Source organism: Cyprinodon tularosa, unplaced genomic scaffold (genome assembly GCF_016077235.1).
Source record: "Cyprinodon tularosa strain WSP-4 unplaced genomic scaffold, ASM1607723v1 ctg289, whole genome shotgun sequence".
Classification (NCBI taxonomy): Eukaryota; Metazoa; Chordata; class Actinopteri; order Cyprinodontiformes; family Cyprinodontidae; genus Cyprinodon; species Cyprinodon tularosa.
The window spans coordinates 444,549-469,334 of record NW_024038995.1 but is presented as its reverse complement, the minus strand read 5'-3'; the positions used below and the strand labels follow the sequence as shown (position 1 = coordinate 469,334).

The window sequence follows — 24,786 nt, the reverse complement described above, 5'->3', positions numbered from 1 at the left end:
AAAATGTGCCGCTTTTACTGTTCTTTGACTTTAAAAAAGTTTATTCCCATCATTAATTTTTAAATGATCACCAAAAAAGATGCTAGGCTTGTGAGAATATGATATTATCACGTTTATTAGATCAAAGTACAATTGTGTAGAGAAATAAAAATAAAAAGAATTAAATTTACTGTCCCATAGTGACAGAGTTCAGGTGTGACAGTACTGGCAAAACAAGTTGACAACAGAAAGTTATAGTATATTAATTACTTAATAATATTAAAAGGAAATCCTTACAAAACTTAAAGTACCAAATCAAGAAATTATCCTCGGGGGCTCAGGGAATAATGACAGCTTTTACCAGAAAGCTAAGATTCTGTAACCTGACTCCGCCAGATGGATTTGCTCCGCATATCCATCTGGAAACCTTCCGTTGAAGTAATTTTGGGAAGGGGCGAAAATACTGGTTAGCTGATTGGCCTATGTTGTTGATAGACGGGCCAAATAAACCAATCAGATCAACGAAGCATATGACGTAACAGAGCGACGACAAAGAGGAGCCAATTGATAGATTAAACTCTTGCCGAAACCAGTCGGGAGAAGAGCAAAAACATCTTTTCCTCTGAGAAAAGCCTCCAGAGCAGTGTTTTGCTCTTCTATCAGTGAAGAAAGCCGCCATGTTCGTTAGACTGAACTGTCGCGCTTCTCGTTGCGTCACACCTCAACCCGCCTCAAAGCCAACGCTGATTGGACGTTCGTTTGGTGAACGGCTCCAAATTTTCTTCAACGGAGAGTCTCCAGACTGATTAGCGAGTGAAATCTTGAAAGCTCGCGAGATCAGGATGGTCTCAGGAGGCTAAAGATTCTGTACTTATTGCCTTTACAGTAACTCTTATATTGTAATTACAGTAATCTTGTATATATTGTTGCTTCTGCTTCTCACCAAGTTACCGGTGGTAGGCATAAGCCCCCCTGCTACCCTACAAGGATAGGCAGGTGCTGGTAATGGGTAATGCTGTGTTCATCTCCTTCCACTGAAAGTCTTTATTGATATTTATGCCTTATTATGCACATCCTAGTGTGACTAACTAGTATTTTAACAACAGCACTACTATTTAAAAACAGATTTTACATCTACTTCCTAAACAGATATGAAATGATTTACATCACTGTGGTTAATCCAAAACTCCTTTTTAGTTTTTGTTTTTATTGATGTATAAGTCTAATTTTTCCTCTTTAGGTATACAGGTGCTGGTCATAAAATTAGAATATCATGAAAAAGTAGATTGATTTCAGTAATTCCATTTAAAAAGTGAAACTTGTATATTATATTCATACATTACATACAAACTCATATATTTCAGATGTTTATTTTGTTTAATTTTGATGATTACAAATGACAACAAATGAAAATCTCAAATTCATCATATCAGAAAATTAGAATATTGTGAAAAGGTTCAAAATTGATGGCCCCTGGTGCTACACTCTAATCAGCTAATTAACTCAAACCACCTGCAAAAGCCTTTAAATGGTCTTTCAGTCTAGTTCTATAGGCTACACAATCATGGGGAAGACTGCTGACTTGACAGTTGTCCAAAAGACGACCATCGACACCTTGCACAAGGAGGGCAAGACACAAAAGGTCATCGCTAAAGAGGCTGGCTGTTCACAGAGCTCAGTGTCCAAGCACATTAATAGAGAGGCGAAGGGAAGGAAAAGATGTGGTCGAAAAAAGTGTACAAGCAAGAGAGATAACCACACCCTGGAGAGGATTGTGAAACAAAACCCATTCAAAAATGTGGGGGAGATTCACAAAGAGTGGACTGCAGCTGGAGTGAGTGCTTCAAGAACCACCACACACAGACGTATGAAAGACATGGGTTTCTGCTGTCGCATTCCTTGTGTCAAGCCACTCTTGAACCACAGACAGCGTCAGAAGCGTCTTGCCTGGGCTAAAGAGAAACAGGACTGGACTGCTGGTGAGTGGTCCAAAGTCATGTTCTCTGATGAAAGTAAATTTTGCATTTCCTTTGGAAATCAAGGTCCCAGAGTCTGGAGGAAAAGAAGAGAGGCACTTCATCCACGTTGCTTGAAGTCCAGTGTAAAGTTTCCACAGTCAGTGATGGTTTGGGGTGCCATGTCATCTGCTGGTGTTGGTCCATTGTGTTTTCTGAGGTCCAGGGTCAACGCAGCCACATACCAGGAAGTTTTAGAGCACTTCATGCTTCCTGCAGCTGACCAACTTTTTGGAGATGCAGATTTCATTTTCCAACAGGACTTGGCACCTGCACACAGTGCCAAAGCTACCAGTACCTGGTTGAAGGACCATGGTATCCCTGTTCTTAATTGGCCAGCAAACTCTCCTGACCTTAACCCCATAGAAAATCTATGGGGTATTGTGAAGAAGAAGATGCAATACACCAGACCCAACAATTCAGAAGAGCTAAAAGCCACTATTAGAGCAACCTGGGCTATCATAACACCTGAGCAGTGCCACAGACTGATCGACTCCATGCCACGCCGCATTGCTGCAGTAATACAGGCCAAAGGAGGCCCAACTAAATACTGAGTGCTGTACATGCTCATACTTTTCATGTTCATACTTTTCAGTTGGCCAACATTTCTATAAATCCTTTGTTTTTATTGGTCTTCAGTAATATTCTAATTTTCTGATATGATGAATTTGAGATTTTCATTTGTTGTCATTTGTAATCATCAAAATTAAACTAAATAAACATCTGAAATATATGAGTTTGTATGTAATGTATGAATATAATATACAAGTTTCACTTTTTAAATGGAATTACTGAAATCAATCTACTTTTTCATGATATTCTAATTTTATGACCAGCACCTGTATATTTACTCTATACAGTTGATAACTCTTTAAAACATGCCAATGACCTACTCGTTTACTGTATGCTGGTAGAGATTCTCAGTCTTCCAGGTCATAGTTATTCCAAAAAGTTCAAGTATAAAAACAACCACTGGACTTTTCGCTTCCTATCCTCGAACCTTTCTCAATTCAAAATGTCTGGATTAGCATTTAATAGAATAGCCCAACTAAGGCTTGTAACGGCTTAGAAAACATGCACATTGAAAATGGAAAACCAGCTCCAACCCTTAATAATGGGAGTCGTTGAGGTCATTATTGGCCTGATATACCCGAAACTGGCCTATTCCTTTGAAAAGGAAAAAAAATAAATAAATAAAAAGAGGAATAGGCCAGTATCTGGTATTGCAGGCCAACAACGACCTCAATGACTCTCATTTGCCCCATTTACACTACCCTTGAAAAACCGATCCAGGCCGAGACCGGTCCGAGCTTGGATCGGTAACCAGGCCAAGCTCAGTTTTGACAACCGTTCACACGTCACACTTATCTCGGTTATCTCGACTCCTCGCCTCCTAGTGACGATGTGCGGTATTACTGCTAGGATTGAAGGAGGGACTCAAGCAGCTGGTGGCGGTAATGCACCAAACGCTGTTTGTCAACCGCCGTAAAACCCAAGAAGAAGAAGACGAAGGAGGAGGGAATCAAGCAAATCAAAATGGCGGCGCCCGTCACATTCAGAAAGTTATGCTTGATTATTATTGCTGTACTTCGGTGTTTGCGGTGGGTAAGGCGAAGACGGCAACCTTGCCAGTCGGCGATGACGCGTTCTGCTCATGCGCTCTTGTTATCAGAGAACCGAGCCAGGAAAAAACCGAGCCGAACCCACCTCGGGAACTGGTCTGCAGTTAGCGCGGTCCGGTTATGTCTATCTCGGTTCAGTTCAGGTTGTTTCCGTTCACACACGACAAGTTATCTCAGTTACTGAGCTCGGACCGGTCTCGGCTCAGTTTTTTAAGGGTAGTGTAAACGGGGTTATTATTAAGGGATGGAGCTGGTTTTCCAGTTTCAATCTGCATGTTTTCTAAGCCATTACAAGGCTTTTGTTGGGCTACCCTATAAAAGCCTGGAACTTAACGCTAATCCAGACATTTTTAATTGAGAAAGGTTCCTGGATGGAAAGCAAAATGTCTTCAAACTTGGAAAACAAAGTCCAGAGGTTTGTTTTTTATCTTTAACTTTTTGGAATACTCGTCTACTGGTTTAAAGATATTGCACAAACCTGAACATAAACTGTAAAGAAAAGCAAGATCAGTCAGGAGCTGGAATGTTCAGTTGGTACTGAGAAAATTTAATGATCGTTTACATATAATCTTAATCTCTTTGAGAAAAAAAAATATATTTGTCAGTCAAAAGATGTTTTTCTGTGTATCTAACACTATTCGGAGCAATGGGGGGAGATTTTTGCACATTATGTCCAATTCTGTTCTCTTACTCTGTTATTTTTTTCCACTGTCTTCACAGAATCAAAAGAGAAAATGTGAAGCTGTGCTTTGATACTCATGCTAAATTGTTTCTTGAACTTAGATGCTAGTTAAGCCTTTTCCGAGCTGAACTGAGTTGACAAAAATAACAGGGAGCAACAAACAAGACATAAAAAGGGAACAAATTGTCCCACTTGACTGCGTCTGAGTTTGTGGTTTGCAGCCAAATGTTTTGTCAGCAGAGTCAGCAAAGCTCCGACACTAGCTTATACATTACAAATGAAAAGATAAACTGTTGACTAAGAAAATGTGTACATGTAGCACAGCAGAAAATTTGTAATTTTAAAGCAACGGGAAAATCTCTGTTAATGATCCCAGAAGGAATAGTCTACGTATATTAAAAGCTCTGAAAATAAAGTCATTTGTGAGGACAAATAAAAATAACAAAAACATATTATTTTCATGAATCAAGGAATAAACCAACCCCAATGCTGTCCTCTTGTCTGAACTGCTTCCAGTTGTGTCCCTTGTCGCTGAACATTAGTTGATAAGATGTCAGCCAATCAGAGCTGCCATAGCGGCCCTGCGTAGCCACAGCTGTGATCTTGGTTCTCTCACCCAAGTCGACCTCCAGCCACTGATACCTGTCCGAACTCAGAGGAGACCAGCCTCCAGCTCCTACAGAGGAAGGAAGAAAAAATCAACAGGATAGTTTTGATTTATTAGCTCTGTGTTCTGGTGAAAACTAAATATTTAATCATCTGGCTCAGCCCCTTAACTCAATCTCAGTTCTTTTACTGAAAGCGTAATAAAAATTGATTTAAAAAATAAAACAGTAAAATAAGAAATTAGTTTTCAGGGTGTTTTTAGAAGGTTTTAAATAAGCATATATCATCCAACTGAAGGTCTGCTAACACACAGGTCTGTCAATAGTTAGCATGTTAGGACACCAGCAAAAATAAAGCAATCTAAGATCATTAAAAAAACATATATTGTTTAAAAAAATAAATAAATATATATATATATATATATATATATATATATATATATATATATATATATATATATATATATATATATATATAAATATATGTATATGTATATATATTTAAATATATACATATATATATATATATATATATATATATATATATATATATATATATATATATATATATATATATATATATATATATATATATATATATATATAGTTTTAGGAGGTACTTCCCAGTTTTGGATAATCTGTCACCAACAAAAAAACTGTCCCCAGAAACATTCCAAAAGAATGAACCAAATAAGTATCATATAAACTCATGTTATGGTAGCCCTGTAAAGTCAAAACTGAGCATGTTGCTCATAATAACAGCTACAATGGCTGCCATTTTGAGTAGCTGGTTTAAAAAAAACTAAAAAGGAGAGAAGCGCAGGAGCTTATCTGGCAACTGTCCTCCAGTTGATAAACACTTGTCTGGGGCTGATTTGTATTTCCTTTACTGAAACAAGGTTGGCTCAATAATACAGAATCATGGAACACATTCTCTCTTTGAACAGAGTCACCTAATGAAGTGTAACATTGATATGCATCTGTTATGATGCAGATATTGGTCAGAAATGACTAACAGAGAAACTGGGTGACAGAAAAAAATTTCTCCATTTGAACTCCATCAAAAATGGCAATATGACTGTAAAAATGCCCCAGCAAAGGACCTTCATCAACTCTCACTGATGAGAGTGATGGTGACGACAGAAAGACGGGGAAAGGTGGCGCAGTGAACAGGTACCTGCAATGAGCTGGGCTGCTCCAATATTATTGGCTATTTTTTGGCAGATTTTCTATGGGCAGGTTAGTTTGTCGCCAATTTTAAATTAGTAAGACTATATTCTGTATTGCAGAAGGAATGCAAGATTTGGCCAAGTCCCTTCAAGGATACTCTGTTAACTTAAATGTATAGTGGAGGATTTTCGTAAATTTTTGAATGCAAATGCACAATCCATTCACCCGATCCTGAGAGGGAACACCTATTAAACACGTGCACAAGCCCATTTCCCCTCGTGCACGCTCTGTTGCTGTTTGCATCGCTCATAGAAGCTTACTTTCCAAAAGAAGATTTGCAATTTTTCCACTATGTCAGACTCACCACCGGTAAGTGAAAATTGGGACGAATGATTGACAATTAGGAGGACCACTTATTTTGATGATGCACCCTGAAAAAGGAAACCCTTTAGTCTACTTTTAAAGTCTTGTTATGACAAAGTTTTCTAATGATACTGCCACCTGTGCCCAAAACACAGAACTGCAACACTGGTCTTCTCATTTTTGTAGCGCTCTTTGTAGCAAGTTCTTTTTTTTTACCATTGGTGTATGAGTTGTGCTGAACGCTTTTGAGTATCCAGAAAATCCATCTTAAATATAACACTGCCTTTGTTTTCTAAATCAGACCCATTTAACATGGCTGTGCTTGATGCCACATGCACAGATAAAGCATGGAAACGTCACAACCAAAGTCAGGAACATAGGCTAGGCTTATAGATGCAATGGCGCTGAACTACTGAGGTGTCAGTCAGCTCCTTAAATGCTGGCCATTTCTCAATATGTGTACTTGTGCGTTCTCATGTACTCGTGAAACATCGTTAGTCTCAGCCCTAGTACTGTTTCAATTCACAAGAACAGCAGACCGAGAATGGACAGAGTCCACGGATGTTGTTCTTGCCCCTCCCTCTTTACCCAGCATGCATCAGAGCAGACTTGTCCATTCTTGAGATTGACAGCTGTCCCAGTATGCACTGCGACAGCAGCAGATTCCAATGTAGCGCTCAAAGAGCTTAGAGTATTACGTCAAAAGCTCTCTTTCTGTTACCGTTGTTCAATAAAAGTACGTTTTAGAATCATTTGAGGGGATACCATTACGCTTTTAAGCTTCACTATATGGTCCATTTACCGATTTAATGCATAATTTCAAAATGTTTTCCGAAGTTGAGGGGACCGCGGCAATCAGCAGAACTCCGAGGCTAAAGGCAGCCAGTGCTAATTGTAGTCTGCAGCAGCCCCCTCTCGGCATACCCATGTGTGAAGGACCGCTGGCTATGATGCAGATATTTTTGTTTTATTTGGCAAAAAGTTTTATTTCATTTGTGTTTATCTGACTCGCGTCCTCATGAATTGAGAAAAGGCAGCTCTTTAAGTCGTAAGGGTTAAATAAAAAGGCTATTTTAAAGATGTCTTTCAGTAAGTCAAAGATTTATAATCATACAATATTTAATGTGTGTTTCTTTTAAGTTAATACATTTAAGTAACAAGCTTCAGAATGTCTTTTAGATATCATAAGGTAGTAGGAGGACTTTATAATACTTGGAATTAAAGAAAGAATGACTTGAAGATTTCATGCTGGACAAATAATCCACCTGGCATTATATTTTGAAAAAATTAGAAAGATTTCATTCAGTTTTTTTTTTTTTATCTCTGTTTTTTTTTTCTTGTTCTTTTTTATTTTCTCCTCCCCTAAACACATTGGCACACATAATACAGTGGATGCTGCACAAAGACTGATTACTATAATAGGGTGGTTAACATTTTAGTAGTATTAATCAATAATACTTTTGGAAAGCATTTAAAATCTGTGGCAATTCGGCCTAAGATGCCAGAGTTGATTTTCTGTTCCAGTCTCCTCAGGGTAGATGTGAATCCATACGTTTTTTTGGACTGGGCTGATCTTTGCAATGAAATAAGTTTAGTTTAGGTAAGTAGTGTTGTCAGCATTTACTGTGCCCAGGTAAACAAAATGGTATGAGATCTAATTAGTTTTTTTTTAAGTACCGGTACCAAAGTGCAAACATAAAAAGTAGCTTCATTAATAGACTTATCCAAAAAAAAAAGGCAGATGGCACATGGATAGCTGCAGCAGCAGAAAGAGGAAATAGGTGAATCATAAACTGATAAAGTAGGTAAGGACCCATGAACTGACAAAAGTAAGGAGGGAGAGATAATCACCTGGTTAAAAATGTACATTTAAACTGTTCAGCATGGAGCTCAGAATGAAAGCTTAGCTTTTCTGGCATTTCAACAGCTAAGGAAAATGGTTAAAATTATCAATCTTTATATTAAGATTTTAACAAGGGTTGTCCCAGATTCGCATTTCGCATAAAACTTACCAACTTATAACATCTGGAATAAAAATGAAATATTTTATTTGGTAATTGAAAACGTTCAGTATGGTATCTGGATTTATGCTCTTGTGTTGCTTGAGGGGGCTGTAATTAGACTAGTAGAAGACTGATAAAAGAGAGGAGAGATAAGAAAAACAGGAAGAGTAAAGTAGAAGTTAAGAGAGAGATGATGGAAAAAAGACTGAATCAAAGTGAGGGAACCTAGGAAGGCTGACAGGAAGGTGGAAAAAATTGAACAGTTTTTGAAAGAAAGGAGCAAAGGACATGGTTAAAACTGAATTTACTAATGACCCTCAGCTGTGAGTACCTTATTAACAATATATCCCTTCTTTCATGATATTCATAGATCATGCTAACGCCAGTCAGGAAAGATGCAAGGTGTAAATATGTAAAAATAAATAAAACCGTAAATGCCCCCATTTCTTAATTTCCTCTTTATAAGATTTGGTTATTTTTATGTCAGTGCTTAAACTGACCCCAGATTTAATCTCATAAATCTACTATTGATCTGCACTTTTCCTCTCTAAACACAATCAACAATAGACCCTAGCCTTAAAATATCAAAGTTTAAAACCATTCCTAGTTTCTATATGCTTTTTTTCGAAAGTAGAAGATTTCACCTTAATATTTTAGAGCTGTCTTTACCAGCCTTGTTCTAATGAGGAAAGGAAAACTAAGAGAAACATTTTAGCCATTAAAATAGAAAAAAATAATTGAACAATCAGACTGTATGATCTGGTTGAATTGTCTCTGTAAAGTGCCCTGATATAACATGTGTTATGAATTGGCGCTATTTAAATAAACTGAATTGAATTGAAGAATGAGTCCAGCTGAGGGCTGGGGTTAGCAGGACGGATCCTTAAACAGAGCCTGAGTGATATGTAGTCATCTTTTTCTAAGTCTTTTGCAAACAGTTCTTTGAGAATCACTTAATTAAAAAAAATGTAAGAATAATTTATTTGCTAAGGTGTCTGTGCCAACAGAAACATTACCTCCTTGCATTTAGAGCAATTAAGCAAATGAACACATTATCTTCTGAGAGATTTAAAGAGAGAAAAAAGGCAGCCAAAGTTTATGGGTTTAAAAAAGAAACAACAGTTAACTCAAGCATTTTTTACAGCAAGAATAAATATTAAATACAATTTCCAAGAATAGCTGGTCAAAGTTTTAAATCTGTCTCTACATAAAAAAACTATTTGTTGTTTGATTTTATAAACCCATCTTATTAATTATTTACTTCCTCAATAAAAATACTCTATTTAAAGCAGTGCAGATGTTTAAATGTGACCTTCCCTGGTAAATTACATTAAAAATTTATAACAAAAAGTATTTTTTTTTTTTACTTTTGTATGAAAGTGTTTTCAGTTGAAAAGCAGTGAACAGGTATTGTTTCATGAAGATTGATAGCCAAGTGAAACATGCTGTTAACTTATGAACTTGGTTGGTGGCACTCATTGTTCTTCAGAACAGTGAAGGATTTCTGTACAAGTTAAAGTTACTGATGGTGATTATTTTCACCAGCAAACAGACAGTGACCTGAAAACCTTGCAGCTTGCCAGCAGCTACATAATTTGGTTTCTCATAAAAATCGATACAAAGTATTGATTAGATATATAGTAACCCCTAACATGTGTATCCTTTCATTTGGTAAATGACACTGATAAAGGAGCTCTGCTACATTCAGTTCTTTTGTGCTACATTTTCCTGGTTAGGATGTTTCCAATGGAAATTCAGTGAAAATATAGTGACCTAAATTATTGTTATGTGAAAACAGAAATTTAAACGCAAATTAAGCAATGATTTAGAGTGTTCTCATCATAGACTTAAACTCTCTATGTGCAGAAGAGTAAATGTGCTAAAAATGATAAACCCAGGTCATAAAAACATGCTGCAGTACAACAAAATCTTCATTGAAGAAAACATGGTCTGTTGTCATGTGCGCGTGCATGGAAAACATTTTGTCGGGCCAAAATGATGACACACAGAGCTTAAACACCAGATGGACGGATCCTGAAGAAGGCTGCAGACCAGAAACCCACTGAGCACACATGCACACACATACACACACTCATAAAACTAGCGGCAGAAAGCTGTACAGAGCACAAACACACTCAGAGGGACCTCTTTCGTTTTCAGCAGCTTGGAGCCAGTTTTCTGGCAACATGTTGACGTATACCTGCTCAGAGACAATAAAAAGCCCTCTGTGTGCTAACCAGAATGTAATAAAATGAATACATAAGTATATTTCTGTTATTTATTTCTATCTAAACATTATTCAGCAGCCCTATAGGAATATATAACCAAATGCAAACAAACCAACTGCTGTGTCGGAAATTATAATTTAACTCTTCCGAAGACTGGAGGCAATCTGCTATCTATAAACTTTTTAAAAAGACAATCTGCTGGGGTTTTTTTTTCACAATGATACTTAAAAAACAGCTAAGTAAATATACTTTAGAAAAAACCAAACAAACAAAAAAAAAACAACCGATGGAAAGACAGCTGACTTGAAGGATATATGGATGAATTGATGGATGGATGGATGATAGACAGCTGGATGGATGGATGGATGGATGGATGGATGGATGGATGGATGGATGGATGGATGGATGGATGGATGGATGGATGGATGGATGGATGATAGACAGCTGGATGGATGGATGGATGGATGGATGGATGGATGGATGGATGGATGGATGGATGGATGGATGGATGATAGACAGCTGGATGGATGGATGGATGGATGGATGGATGGATGGATGGATGGATGGATGGATGGATGGATGGATGGATGGATGGATGGATGGATGGATGATAGACAGCTGGATGGATGGATGGATGGATGGATGGATGATAGACAGCTGGATGGATGGATGGATGGATGGATGGATGGATGGATGGATGGATGATAGACAGCTGGATGGATGGATGGATGGATGGATGGATGGATAGATGGATGGATGGATGGATGATAGACAGCTGGATGGATGGATGGATGGATGGATGGATGGATGGATGGATGGATGGATGGATGGATGGATAGATGGATGGATGGATGGATGGATGTATGGATGGATGGATGATAGACAGCTGGATGGATGGATGGATGGATGGATGGATGGATTGATGGATGGATGATAGACAGCTGGATGGATGGATGGATGGATGGATGGATGATAGACAGCTGGATGGATGGATGGATGATAGACAGATGGATGGATGGATGGATGGATGGATGGATGGATGGATGGATGGATGGATGGATGGATGGATGGATGTTTGAAGCACAGATGAGAATCAGAATCAGTGTTACTGACTGTTGCAGACAGACAAAGAGTTTGACCTTAGATCTGTTTGCTCTCAATGTAGACATTCCATATAAAACATTTTTAAGGGGAAAAATATAAATTACATTATTTTTTATTATGTACTGTATAAGTTTTAAACACGCTGTGTTTAAACAAAAGCAGGAGATAGATGCCTGTGCAAATTTGACCTGTACAAATGCTGGATAGAGGGAAGGTCAGACCTGATTATTCTCTCTGCAGTGCAGAGCTAATTGTTCATTGCAGTTTGGACCTGTCCTGATTGTACGGGGGATGCAAGCAAAGAAAAGACATGAAGAATGGCTGTTCAGAAGGTGACCAGCAACTCATTTGGAAGGTTGCACTCACTGAGATCATCTCCACGGTCTTTACCCAGCTGAGCTCCAAAGTGAGCAAACGATGCACCTCCTTTCTCATGCAGACCCTGACGCTACTGTTCATCTGATGAAAGGGTTGTCATCAGGTGAATGGGTGTTTTAATATTTTGGCAGATTTGAAAGTTTTTTTTTGTCTTTTTTGTCTTTACCCAATTTAACTAACGCTGGCAGTCTCTCTGTGTGTTTGTCATGTAAACCTGGAGGCAGTAACAGGTTGAACAGCTACTGTTTTTGCCATTGAGACATAACTTTGATTGCTGTTTGAAGGGAAGAGGAGAACACTCAGCAGTGAAAATGAATCAGTGTCGGTCTGGTAGCATATCTCTAAAGAGCTAAAGGCCAGAGCTAATAACCACTTGACTAAAAGACGTGTTCAGTGGCAGAAGAAAAGAAAAGGGCAGACACTCTGACCTTTCAGCATGGCGATTAGACTGTGGAGGATAGGAGAGGGAGATTAAAGAAAAACAATGGAGGGAATGAGGGGCGTACAAAGATTCGTGGTGTCCTCGCTGTCAGAATAACTGCGACTTATATAATGGAGGTGAACTGCTGGTGGATGGTCTGAACACTTCAAGTCACGCCTGTCACTTTGAATCAAAGAGATATCTTTGGCTCCCTTTTCCCATGTGTCTGTCAAGGTGGCAGATCCAACCACCCACAGCTGAAAGTGAAGATTAATGGGGGTCAGAGTGTGATATCACTACTCTGAGGGGCAAACTGGAATGATCGCTGCAGCCTGAAAAATTCCACCACCTCTTATAAGATAGCTTAAATTTCAGTAATGTATTTAGTCCATCATGCTCACAGAAAAAGAACTACATAATTCACAGCTAAATGAATCTTTTCTGCAATGTGTTGTATTAGCATCTGGGATAGCTTTGAGAAAAAAAATTCAGCTATTTTTTTATTTTTTGAGATTTTAAAGTACTAGCGGCTCATTTTTCTGACAGTAGGCTGATAGAAAAGGGGCTAAGACATGCGGCAAAGGACCAGATTGGAACCCGGGTCGGCCGCATCGAGGACTAAGGCCTCTGAATATGGGTCGTGCGTACTAACCACTGTGCCACTTGCACGCCCGAGTGATTTAAAACTACATACGATTGGGTCAAAAAATATCTAGTCAACCACATATTGTGCAAGTTCTCCTGTTTAGAATTACGAGAGAGATCTGTAATTTTCATCCTATTTACTTGTAAATTAAGCTGCCACATTCCAGAACTAAACATCAAGCTGCAGGTTTGCTACCTGACATGTCCATAAAAAAATCCTTATTTTGCCTTAATAAAATCAGGAAGAAGGTAATAGTAATATGTATAGCCATATAAGATAGAAGTGCCTTTTATTGTCAATACATTGATAAGAAAAAATGTGAGACCTTTGCCGCTTACATGAAAATGTAATCTTTAAGCCTGATCGTGCTGCTCCTAGTAAATTAATGGACATGTTCAGGAAGTTTAACTGGCCGGTCAATCAAATGATTGACAATTTGCTCGGAAAATGCAGGTTGGAAGTTAACAATGTTAGGGTTCCAGTCTGTGTGGGTTGTTTTTCTGTGTTTTTTCCTCTCCCCACCACCAGGCGGTGCCCTGTTCTCGTTGGGCCCCTCTGCACACCTGCGGTCGTTGGATCATTACCAGAGGAGTACTTGAGCTGCGGACTGTCACCACCTCGACGCCGTAGTGTTTGCCAGTATTGGGTACTCTAGCCTTACTGAGATTAGCTGAGTCTAACCTTTGCCTTGTCTCTCTGAGTCTAAGCTTTGTTCTCTGGTAGCCCTCCTGATCCACAGGATAAGCCTGGTCCTTCTACCCCCCTTGGAAAGAATAATTTCAGTCACACTGAGCAAGGGGAAACCTTCGCCAGATCTGTTCAAGCCCACTTCAGGAAAACCCGGTGACAGGCCATACTATTGCTCCTCTGGACCCCACGCAAGTCTGCCTGTCCGCCCTCCAATGAGTTAATTCATCTCTGGATTAAACCCCCCACAAACCGGACCCAAGGGAAACCAAGAATCTCCCTAACATGAGCCTTCTCCAGCTATTCACCAGTCTCAGTCACTGTCAGGGGCGACAGTGGCGTTGGATGTAGGAGTCTGCTCTGAAATCGAAGGGTTGACGGTTCAAGCCCCGACTCCGACTTTCAGTGTCATTGTGTCCTTGGGCAAGACACTTCACCTGCATTGTCTACTGATGGTGGTCAGAGGGCCCGGTTGTGCCAGTGTATGGCAGCCTCGCTTCTGTCAGTGAGCCCCAGGGCAGCTGTGGCTACAATGTAGCTTGCCACCATCAGTGTGAATGGGTGAATGAATGTAGTGTAAAGCACTTTGGTCAAGTACATGCCATTTACCATTTTCCCTACGGATCTTTAACTGATCCCTTAACAGTTTCCGGTTCCGGTTCACCAGACCGCTGAAGTCCCACTGCGATAACCCTGCATATAATCTCTCTCTCTGTTTTTTGTCAACCCCTCAATAAACCTGTTAACTTTTCTCCTGGCTCTCTAAGTGAATCTCTGCATGTGGGTGAGATCTTTAAAACCCATCATGACAGACAAGGCAGTTAAAGGGTTAAAGGTGTCTTCTAACACAACCCTAAGTTGGAAAGACTTAAGGGATGATCTCAGAGAAAAATGCCGCGCGCTCCCCTACATCTAACAAACGTTATAAGACCATTGCTCTAAAAGAGATGTCATTAGGTGATGAACAATTGGCTTGGTAGTCTCTCTTGTCTTCAAACGCAGGAGCTGATGAGTTGGGCTAAGGCAAAGCTATCACTGTTCACCCCCCTCCTATGTATACGTGCTAAGCATGCACCTGTTGTTGAATTTCCTACTCATTGATTATTTGTTTTTTTATGTTTAAAACAAGTAAAAAATAACTGAGGATATGAAAATCTGAAGTAACTACAACAAAGGACATTTTTTTGCAAACACATAGCCTTACATGTATGAATTTAATCTATTTTTTCCACTTATTGCAATTGTAAATATTCAATACCTAGATGGTGATATTTTCTATAGAGATTGAAAGTTAATCATGTAGACACAATATGAAGTCTTGGAGGTCAGAAAGGACAGATTAATTTGAACGTCAACAACCGATTAATTGGCTGTTGTTACACAGCCTTCAATTAAAGTTTAATTCAGCCTTCAAATCTCGGAGGGAAAGAAGATTACTCAGGCACAGCAATTCTTTTCAAGTCGCATTTCAGCATAATTGTAGCAGCGTCACTGATAACTGTCAGCTTTGCCTACAGAAGAAAGAAAATGTTTAAACATGAAGAGTGCTATTAACATTTGGCAAGAGGACAGCACAGACTAAATTAGTTCCTGCTAAAGAAAATGAAATGCAGGGTAGAAGGAGCTGAAGACTGACACATACATTTGGGCCTAGAGAAAAGAGGAGGAGCAGTGAGGAAGTGAGGAGAAGAAGATATGGAGATAAATAAATGTCATGAACACTGATGAATAAGAGGACTTAAAACACAAAGAAGTTCAAAAAGTTCTGAGTGCTGATTTTCTTCCGGGGATCCTCAACAGGATAGATTATTTTATTTTCAGGTTCAATCAAGTCTTAGATTCTTATTTCTTACCCTTATTGGTACTCACTCTACCAGTATTGTTTTCATCAATGATGAGTATGACGAAATTACTTCGTAGACGCTCCTATTTTTCATGACGATAATGAGAAGTGATGAGCTAGACATGGATCTTTGTTGATGAAAACTTGAGAGCAGTATCAGCTGCGCTGCTGCAACCTATATTAAAACGCAGCCCACCTGACGCGCAGCGCTACACATGCTGCAGGAGCACAGATGGATCATGGCAGCAGCGGCAGGGGAGAAAATAATCCAGAATGGTCTAAGTGTCTGACAAACTGATCTTCCAGCTGCGCTAGTGAAAAAATGCGTCTTTGCACGGGCTTAGCTCAGAGTCTGCACTTTATGCTCCACACTGATGGTTCGCTCTCAGCAGTATGGCTCCTTCTGCTCTCACTACCTAATAAACTATATGTGGCTGATCACCCTCTGCCAAGGATAAAAAAACGTTTGCCTTGGATACTTTTACCTGTTCTACAGATTTATTCTGACTTTATCTGAAGTTGTTTTTGTGCTTCTGTGTTTAGATGCATTACTTTCATTTACATTTACATAGCAGTACCTCTATGTTTAACTGCATTGCCTAGAGAAATGTTCTGGTCGTCAAAAGGTTTGAGCGATTTAAAAGCCCTGCAAGCTTGTTAGCATCCGAGAATTGATCTTCACAGTAGTTGTAATCCATATTGAAAGTTCTGAAATATTCTGAACATGAGCAGCAGACTTTTTCTGTGTGTGTGTGTGTGTGTATGCTTTACTGTTATCTATTTATTCCTGGGATTGCAGATTGCCCGTTGGTAGTACGGGGCAAAGGTGAAGCCACTGGCCGCCATATTTGTACTCCCTAGTTAGACCGGTCGCAATGTAAACAATATGGGCGCTACAGCATCAAACAACCATGATGATCTTATTTCCAGGTCGCCTTAAGACTTTTAAAATAAAGATAAATGAATGTCTTTGTCACATCACATTGCATAGTCATCATGAAGTCAATGAAGTCTCCAAATCATGTAATATAAAATATTATTCAAATCCATCACAATAAAGCTTACATGGAAATGTGAATAAAAGCAACATTTAACTTTTTCTATTGTCTTGGCCAATCTAGGAAATGTCTTAAAATCTCAAGTTAAAAAAATAACATTTAGTGGATTTTTAGGGGGGGTTTAACACAGTGGCGGGTCATTTTGACCCGAGGACAACAGGAGGGTTAAATTAATAAATAATAAATTAAATTTAACATAATAATACTGAAGTGCCAAAAGTGCTAAATTGAAGCCAGAGTTCTGATGAAAATTAAAAAGAGAGATCATATCTCTCCTATCCTGGCTTCTCTTCATTGGCTTCCTGTTAAATCAAGAATAGAATTTAAAATCCTCCTCCTCACATATAAAGCCTTAAATGGCCAAGCTCCATCTTATATCAGAGATCTGATTGTTCCTTATGTTCCTAACAGAGCACTTCGCTCTCAATCTGCAGGTTTACTAGTGGTTCCTAGAATTCTAAAAGTAGAATGGGAGGCAGATCTTTTAGTTATCAGGCTCCTCTCCTGTGGAACCAACTACCAGTTTTAGTCCGTGAGGCAGACACTCTGTCTACTTTTAAGGCTAGGCTTAAAACTTTCCTTTTTGATAAAGCTTATAGTTAGGGTGGCTCAGGTTATCCTGAGCTCTCTCTCTATATTTATGCTGCTATAGGCTTAGACTTTTGGAGGACATAGGGACCCCCATTTCATCATTCTGCTTCATTCTCTCTCTGTTCTCCTATTCTGCAGAATCTGTTTGTTCAATCTCTAACCTTCTGCTCTCTCTGCTTTTCCTCAGAGTAGCTTTGCCTCGTCTGTTCCTGTTTGGCTGTGACGTCATCCAGGAAAGAAACATCAGCTGTGCTGCTTCCATCAACACCCTTGTTTGTAGATGTTGGAGATCGGCCTGTCTTCAGGTGTGGTCCTGTTTCTCTGGCCGTGGCTGGGTGGATGTGCTCTCTTCATCCTCTGGCATGGGAGCTGCCTTGGAGCTCGTCTGCCTGGCTGTGTGTTTCCTGGACAGGGCCGCCTTTTACAGCTGCTTGTATCTCTGCTTCTGTCTCCTTGAACCCCAGTCGGCCTTGGCAGATGGCCGCTCACACTGAGCCTGGTTCTGCTGGAGGTTTCTTCCTGTTAAAAGGGAGTTTTTCCTCTCCACTGTCGCTACAAGCATGCTTAGTGTGAGGGATTGTATTTGAGTCAATGAGTCAATGCAATCAACTGGTTTTCCTTAGATAGAAAACTTTGTATCAATTTGACTGTATGATCTGGTTGAACTGTAAAGTGCCTTGAGATGACATGTGTTGTGAATTTGGCGCTATATAAATAAACTGAATTGAATTGAATTGAAGATGTACATTGGATATTATTGTTGTTATAACATATTACGTATAATTTCAAAATTTGACATCAAGACGGAATTACAAGTACATGTCTCTTAATGCTATATTTTCCTATTTGCAAATTGTGCATGAATGATGCTATACACTTTTATGCTGTGTCTGTGCATCAGCCTTTAAAAATGTTTGAGTTGCTTTTTTTTTGTCATTATAACATGCAGTATATTTCAGCAAATAATTTTTTTCAAATTAGAAATACAACAAACAATACAAAAACGACAGCGTCATCCGCTTCATAAAGAATTACTACTTTGACATTTCACAGTGAATTACTTTACATTTTCTCTACTTTCTGTTTTCTAACATTAAACATGTCAATGACTAATTCAGTCAAAATCTTTGAGTCTGAGATAGCCAGACTAATGTTACGCTACATACTATACATACATACTACATTATAGAATATATAGTATACATATTATACTATAGTATATATAGATATATGATTGTCTTAGTTAGTACATCCACTGACTCTAAATTACCTGCAAAAACAAGCAACAAACTGCTTGTTTTTGCAGCCAAATGCTGCACATGTAGGCATTTTTACTGTGCATCTCCGGGGGAGTGAGGAGTACCAACATGCCGGCCAGTGGCTTCAATTTTTTTGTGCAATCAGCAATCCAGTGAATAAAGAGATATCAGTGGTGTCCTCCCCAAAAATGTAGATTATATGATTATGACCAAAGCACACAGAGGAAGGAGAGGGATATGCAAATTTAAAAGCTTACCACCAACAGAGGGATTAACAAACCTGCCTTTACCACTATGATATGTGAAGTACACTCTAAATACTATTTATTGTTAATATGTATAACTTTTTTATTATTATTATTATTATTATTATCATTGTTTAGCAACTTCATGGTTTAGAACTTCATAGTTCTTTTACGGCCACTCTCAAACTGCCAGTAACACATACAATTTACTTATTAAAATAGAGTGAAACTGAACATGCTTGCACGTATTTTCCGTCAGCACACAATCTTTGTAGATTACTCACAATACACCTATTTATTGCATTAGGAATCGCTTTCTTTTCCATGAAAATTAAGACCCTATATTCAGAATTTTTGAAGAGCAAACCTTAAGTTTGTTTTTGTTATTAGGACTCCTTCTTTAACAATAGAGCTATTGACCACGCTGTTGCTCTCATTAACTTTAGGTACTCTTTGCTTTTCAGTACCATTGAGAAGATTCCTGACCAAGTGCCTCCTCATTACCTGGACAGAGTTATTATCTGCAATTAACTACATATATTATTCTGCTTTTCTGACAAACAGAAAATACTCCTAGGGTTCAGTATTTGGCTGTGACTATTTTCTGGTGAGACTATATAATCAGATGGTATTGGAATTAAAGAAATGTATCTGAAACTGAACCTGAATCATTATATTTGGATATCTACCTATTTTGAGATGACATTTGCTGTCAATTAGAGCTATAAACGGAAATGAACAAACTTAACTATAGAGTCAAAAAGATGTATGATGTTTTTCAGATTTGACATTTTTATAAGTTTAGGTTCTTATAGGTGAATCAGAGACAAGTAATAAGTTTCATTACAGAAGTAAGATTTAAGCAGCAAGTTTGAGGAAAGGGCACGATAGAAATAAGCTTTTCTCTATGTAAAAAAGTACAGAAAGTTCTGGTTTGACCTCATTTATTTTACTGCTAACAGAAGCAATGGGCAAATCTAACTCTAAATTGAATATTATTTGATGCTGAGTGAAACTAAAAACTATTGAGAGTGGTGGTGCCAAGGGGGCCTGCTATGGCTTTCCCTGAAATAACACAACCAGTCCCAATCAAAAGAAAAATAATTGCTTATTTTAAAACATTCAAATGAATACAAATGTACCATATCAGTAGTACATCTTCTATAGATGCACTCACCTTTTTTGTTTTTTTTCAATTATTTATAGTGTAAAAATATCATGCAGTGCAACTACTATTTTGTAAAGGTCTTTGAACTTAATTGAAATGTATTTTATGCAAGTTTGGGCATCATTTCATATGTAATTTGTAGACCTGTAATTTAAAGAATTTCTATTTCTATCATAATATTCAGTTGAGGATTTCTCAACTTTGATTTGACTTCAAAATATCATGTGGAGCACACAATGATGTGGTGCAACCATTGCAGAGAGCTTTTCATGATAAACATATTACCTAAATTGGTCCTATTTGTGCTTTTGATCATTTCTATGAAATACTGCAACTTAAATTTGGCCCTATTTAGATTTTAATGTCTTATTTTTATCAAAAAGTATTTTTATTTCCCCTACTATTACATACACAACATTTTGCATTATTTTTACACAAAACAAGAAAAAATAGAAGTTAAAGTCATTTGGGGAATATGATTAAACCATTTACCTATAGATTAATCTATACGTATTGTTAATGTACTAATAACATTGCATCTACATCACCAGATCTCGCAATGATTTCAGTATATTTTGTTATCCCAGATCTGAGGAAACAAATAGCAGTGAATTGATTATAACAGTTTATATTCTATATTATACTCTACACATTTTTTTTTCTTTATGTTATAGCTGACAACCTATTATCCACCCTATTTTGACTTTTACTGATTTAGGAGTAGTGAGTGCTCCACTGTTTTTGTTTGCATCTCTGTACATTAAGAAATATAGGGGGGGAAATTGCTTTAGGCACCCTCAGTTCAATGCTTAGCCCCCTTTAGCACCTGCAGAGAAAAATGTGTGGAGCCACCATTGTATTAAATGTTACTTGGCTCAAAGACATAATGTTAATGCTTTCTGCTGCTTTAGGGTTTCAACTTTTAAAATGATTTAAAAATCCAGTAAAGCTTTCTCAAGTATGTTTCTGATGTGGTGGAAATTGTTCTGATCCAAAATAAACCTGTTTTTCTTCCTAGCTGTTACGGGGCTTTGATGTCAGTTTGAAGTAGAGAAACAACCATCTTTATTTCGTCAAAGCTACCTATCAGCATTTTTGCTCCCAGTCGGGGTTTTATGCTGGACTTGCAAATGCTATCCATCATTCTTATACAATTCTTCAATAGAAACAGCACCTATAGAGACAGAACAGACAGCTTCTGCTGCTTGTTTTTTTCTTTCATTTTATTTTGAACGCTGTCATGAATCCAGTCAGAAACTTCAATTTTTACCATTACAGTTCCAGGAAAAATGTCTCGTTTACATTTACAGTTCTTGTAGAGGTTTCCTCTTTGCAGTTATTGCACAATTTCAGTAGGATAGAGAATTTGTTGTGTTTACCTGTAATGTATACACTATACACATTTGAGCTGAGTGACATCCCATCCCTAATCCATAGGATTAGGTATGACCCTTTGCAACAAGAACAGCCTCAACTCTTCTGGGATAACATTTAGGAGTATTTTTTATGGGAAAAATACTTCCATTCTTCCAAAAGTACATTTGTAAGGTCACACACTGATGATGGATGAGAAGGTCTGGCTCTCAGTCTCTAATCTGTCCCAAAGGTGTTCTATAAAGTTGAAGTCAGGTCATATCCACAAAAGCTTTTGCCATCCATGTCTTCATGAAACTTGCTTTGTGATCTGGTGCTCAGTCATGTTGGAAGAGGAAGGGGCAGCTCCAAACTGTTCCCGGTTTGGGAGCATGGAATTGTCCAAAATTTCGGTATGCTGAATGATTCACTGGAACTGAGGGGCCAAACCCAGCTCATCAAAAACGGCCCCACACCATAATACCCCTCCCCTACACCAAAGTTTAAACTTTGCCCAATGCAGTCAGACAAGTCTCATGGCAACCACCAAACCCAGACTCGTCCGTCATATTTCCAGTTAAAGAAATGTGATTTGTCACCCAAGAGGACACATATCCTTCAGTGCAGACAGGGTGCTTTCTTAACCTGGCACAAGCCAGAATCATATGTGGAATTTGTTCTGAACTCTAAAAGGTATTGATCTGGAGTGTTTGCAAAAGGGAGGGAAATTAAGCACAATGCTTCGAGCTGATTGGGTACCCACCTCCCATGTTGGGCTTTTAGCCAATCACTTGGTCCAAACCATTTTCATACCAAGCTCAACGTTTCTGCTGGCAATATGTATTTTCGTGAGTTTTTGAATTCACAAATCACATGACAATTCATCTTGGTTGCAGGGTAAGTGCATTACACCACTGCATCTGATGCTTCCCACTTGATGATGTATGGCTTAGATGCAGATGCTCGACCATGGAAGCCAATTACATGGATGCACTATGCACTGTTCTTGATCTTATCTCAATGCCAAATTAAGTTTGTAAGTGTGTAGTGATTGATTCTGCTAAAAGCTGCCGACCACTTTCACTATACACTTCAGCATCTGCTGTCCCCTAGCCATCAGTTTACGTGACCGACCACTTTATCGCTCAGTTGCTGTAATTCACAAGCACTTTCATTTTCATACGATACAGCTGAAAGTTGTCTGTGGACCATTTAGAAGCTAGAACATTTCATGACAGGATTTGTTGCTCAGATAGCATCCTATCACAGTTCCACACTATAATTCACTGAGTTAATGATTCCAAAAATGTAGATCAAGGATGCACCAAAATGAAAACTCTTGGCTGAAATTAAACTTCAAAATAGGTTATTATGAGAAATATTACAAGCATAGCATTTTGGAAAACTTTTTTTACTACCCCTATAAAAATTCAAGGCATTTCAATAAATTATAAGCTATTCAATAACAAAGTACAACAACATCAATTTACCCATGATATTTCTTGTTATGTCCTTTTCCCTAGCAGAGTCACTGGGAAACTGAGTTTTCACACAATTCCACCACAGACAGAGTTGGCATGTTTGGTGTAAATTTCCTTTTCTGTAAATGCATTGTTCTAATATTCAGAATGGTGATGGTGACATTTAAATTTCCATGGCATAAATTTTGTGCCACTGACCTGAGCCCCCAGTGAAACTGATGTGGCATTTAAACTTGCTCCCCTCACTCAAAACCTGTCTATCACACACTCAACTCTGAAAACTTGCCTCCATTACCTATGTGTCGGGATCCTCAGGCTTGCCCACCAGAGGGCGCCGAGGATCCTCTTCTGCTCTCTTTGTTTTTCCCTTAGGTTTGGAGTTACTGTGGGGATCTGGAGATTACCCTCTGTCTCCAGCAGGGGCGCTGTGGGTCTTCTGGAGCTGGAACTTTCCTGCACACCTGTTCCTAATCCTCTCATTAGAAGACCTCTCCTTTATAAGCTCCTGCCTGACCTTGATCCCACGCCGCAGTGTTGATCTTAGTTGGAATCCTGTCTCTTCGTGAAAGCTCTGGATGAGCTTAACCTCCTGTCTCCTTGTGAAGCTCTGGATGAGCTTAACCTCCTGTCTCCTGGTGAAGCTCCTGTCTCTTCGTGAAAGCTCTGGATGAGCTTAACCTCCTGTCTCCTTGTGAAGCTCTGGGAGAGCATCCTCACTGGAACCCTGTCTCTGGTCTGCAGCTCTGGGAGAGCTGTGTCAAAGGAAACCAGTCTCAAGTCAGAAGCTCTTGGAAAGCCCAACCTGCTAACCCGCCCTGTTGAGCCAACCCGAGGATCCCTACGTGGTTTGAACTTGAAGACTTCTTTGAGGAGTTTCCCTAGAGGTTCCCATGTGGACTATCCCCTGTTGTTCTCTGTTATCCAGCCATCCCCCGCTCCCTGCACAGACTCCAGTGAACCAGCCCCAGACCCATTTCAGTCCCAGTGTTAAACTTTGTGATTTTGGACTTTATTAAACATTTTGAACTTTTCCCCTGCCTCCTCCGTGTGTGTTCTGCATCTTGGGCTTGCCTCCGTTAACCCATCATGACAGAACACTGCGGCCACACTAAGCCCAGCAGATCACCTCCGTCGTAGAACTGAGAAACTGGACGCTCTGACTCCTGATCACACACAGTCCCTCCGTGAGTTAAAATCCCAGTTTTACTTTAAGATAACACACGTTTCAAGATCCCACAGGCTTCGTGGGAATCACAAGATGGCGCCAGTTCAACTTCCGGTTCCGGTTTCGTCACTTCCGGAATTCCGCACGTCACCCCTGAGTCAAGATGATAACCCTCCTTTCTATTCTGAGCTCAGTCCGTCGTTTTCGTCACCTGGTCCTTCACTTCCTGAGAGATTTTCTGGCAACCCACGTAAGCTAAGGGAATTTCTATTTCAGTGTCGGTTATTTTTCAGTTTTCATTCTACTAGCTTTCTTAATGATAAGGATAAGATTGCTTTTGTAGTTTCTTTTCTGTCTGATGAGGCCCTTGAATGGGCAGAGACAAAATTTCCGCTAAAAACCAGAAAGAACCACACATATGAGAGATTCAACCGAGAATTAGAAAGAACCTTTAGCCAGTCCTCTAGTTTCTCCGTTTCCAGTTACCTTCTGAATTTCAAACAGGGTATTAGGTCCGTAGCTGAATGTTCTTCTGGCTCAAAGCACGCTCTGAGCCGGCTAGAGACCCCTGAGTTAGCCCTGTGCCGTCCAGTGACCCCTGAGTTAGCCATGTGCCGTCCAGAGACCCCTGAGTTAGCCCCGTGTCGTCCAGAGACCTCTGAGTTAGCCCTGTGCCGTCCAGAGACCCCTGAGCCTACACTGTGCTGTCCAGAGACCCTT

General features: G+C 39.1%; 1 protein-coding gene across 1 annotated transcript in view; it reads right to left on the bottom strand.

Moving 5' to 3' along the window:
- Window positions 1–24,786, bottom strand: part of LOC119787137 (contactin-associated protein-like 4) — a 170,395-nt gene that overhangs the window by 133,394 nt on the left and 12,215 nt on the right. The window contains exon 3 of the mRNA XM_038290781.1: window positions 4,781–4,974. Within this exon, the coding sequence (XP_038146709.1) occupies window positions 4,781–4,974 (194 nt within the window). The remainder of the gene's footprint in view (window positions 1–4,780; window positions 4,975–24,786) is intronic.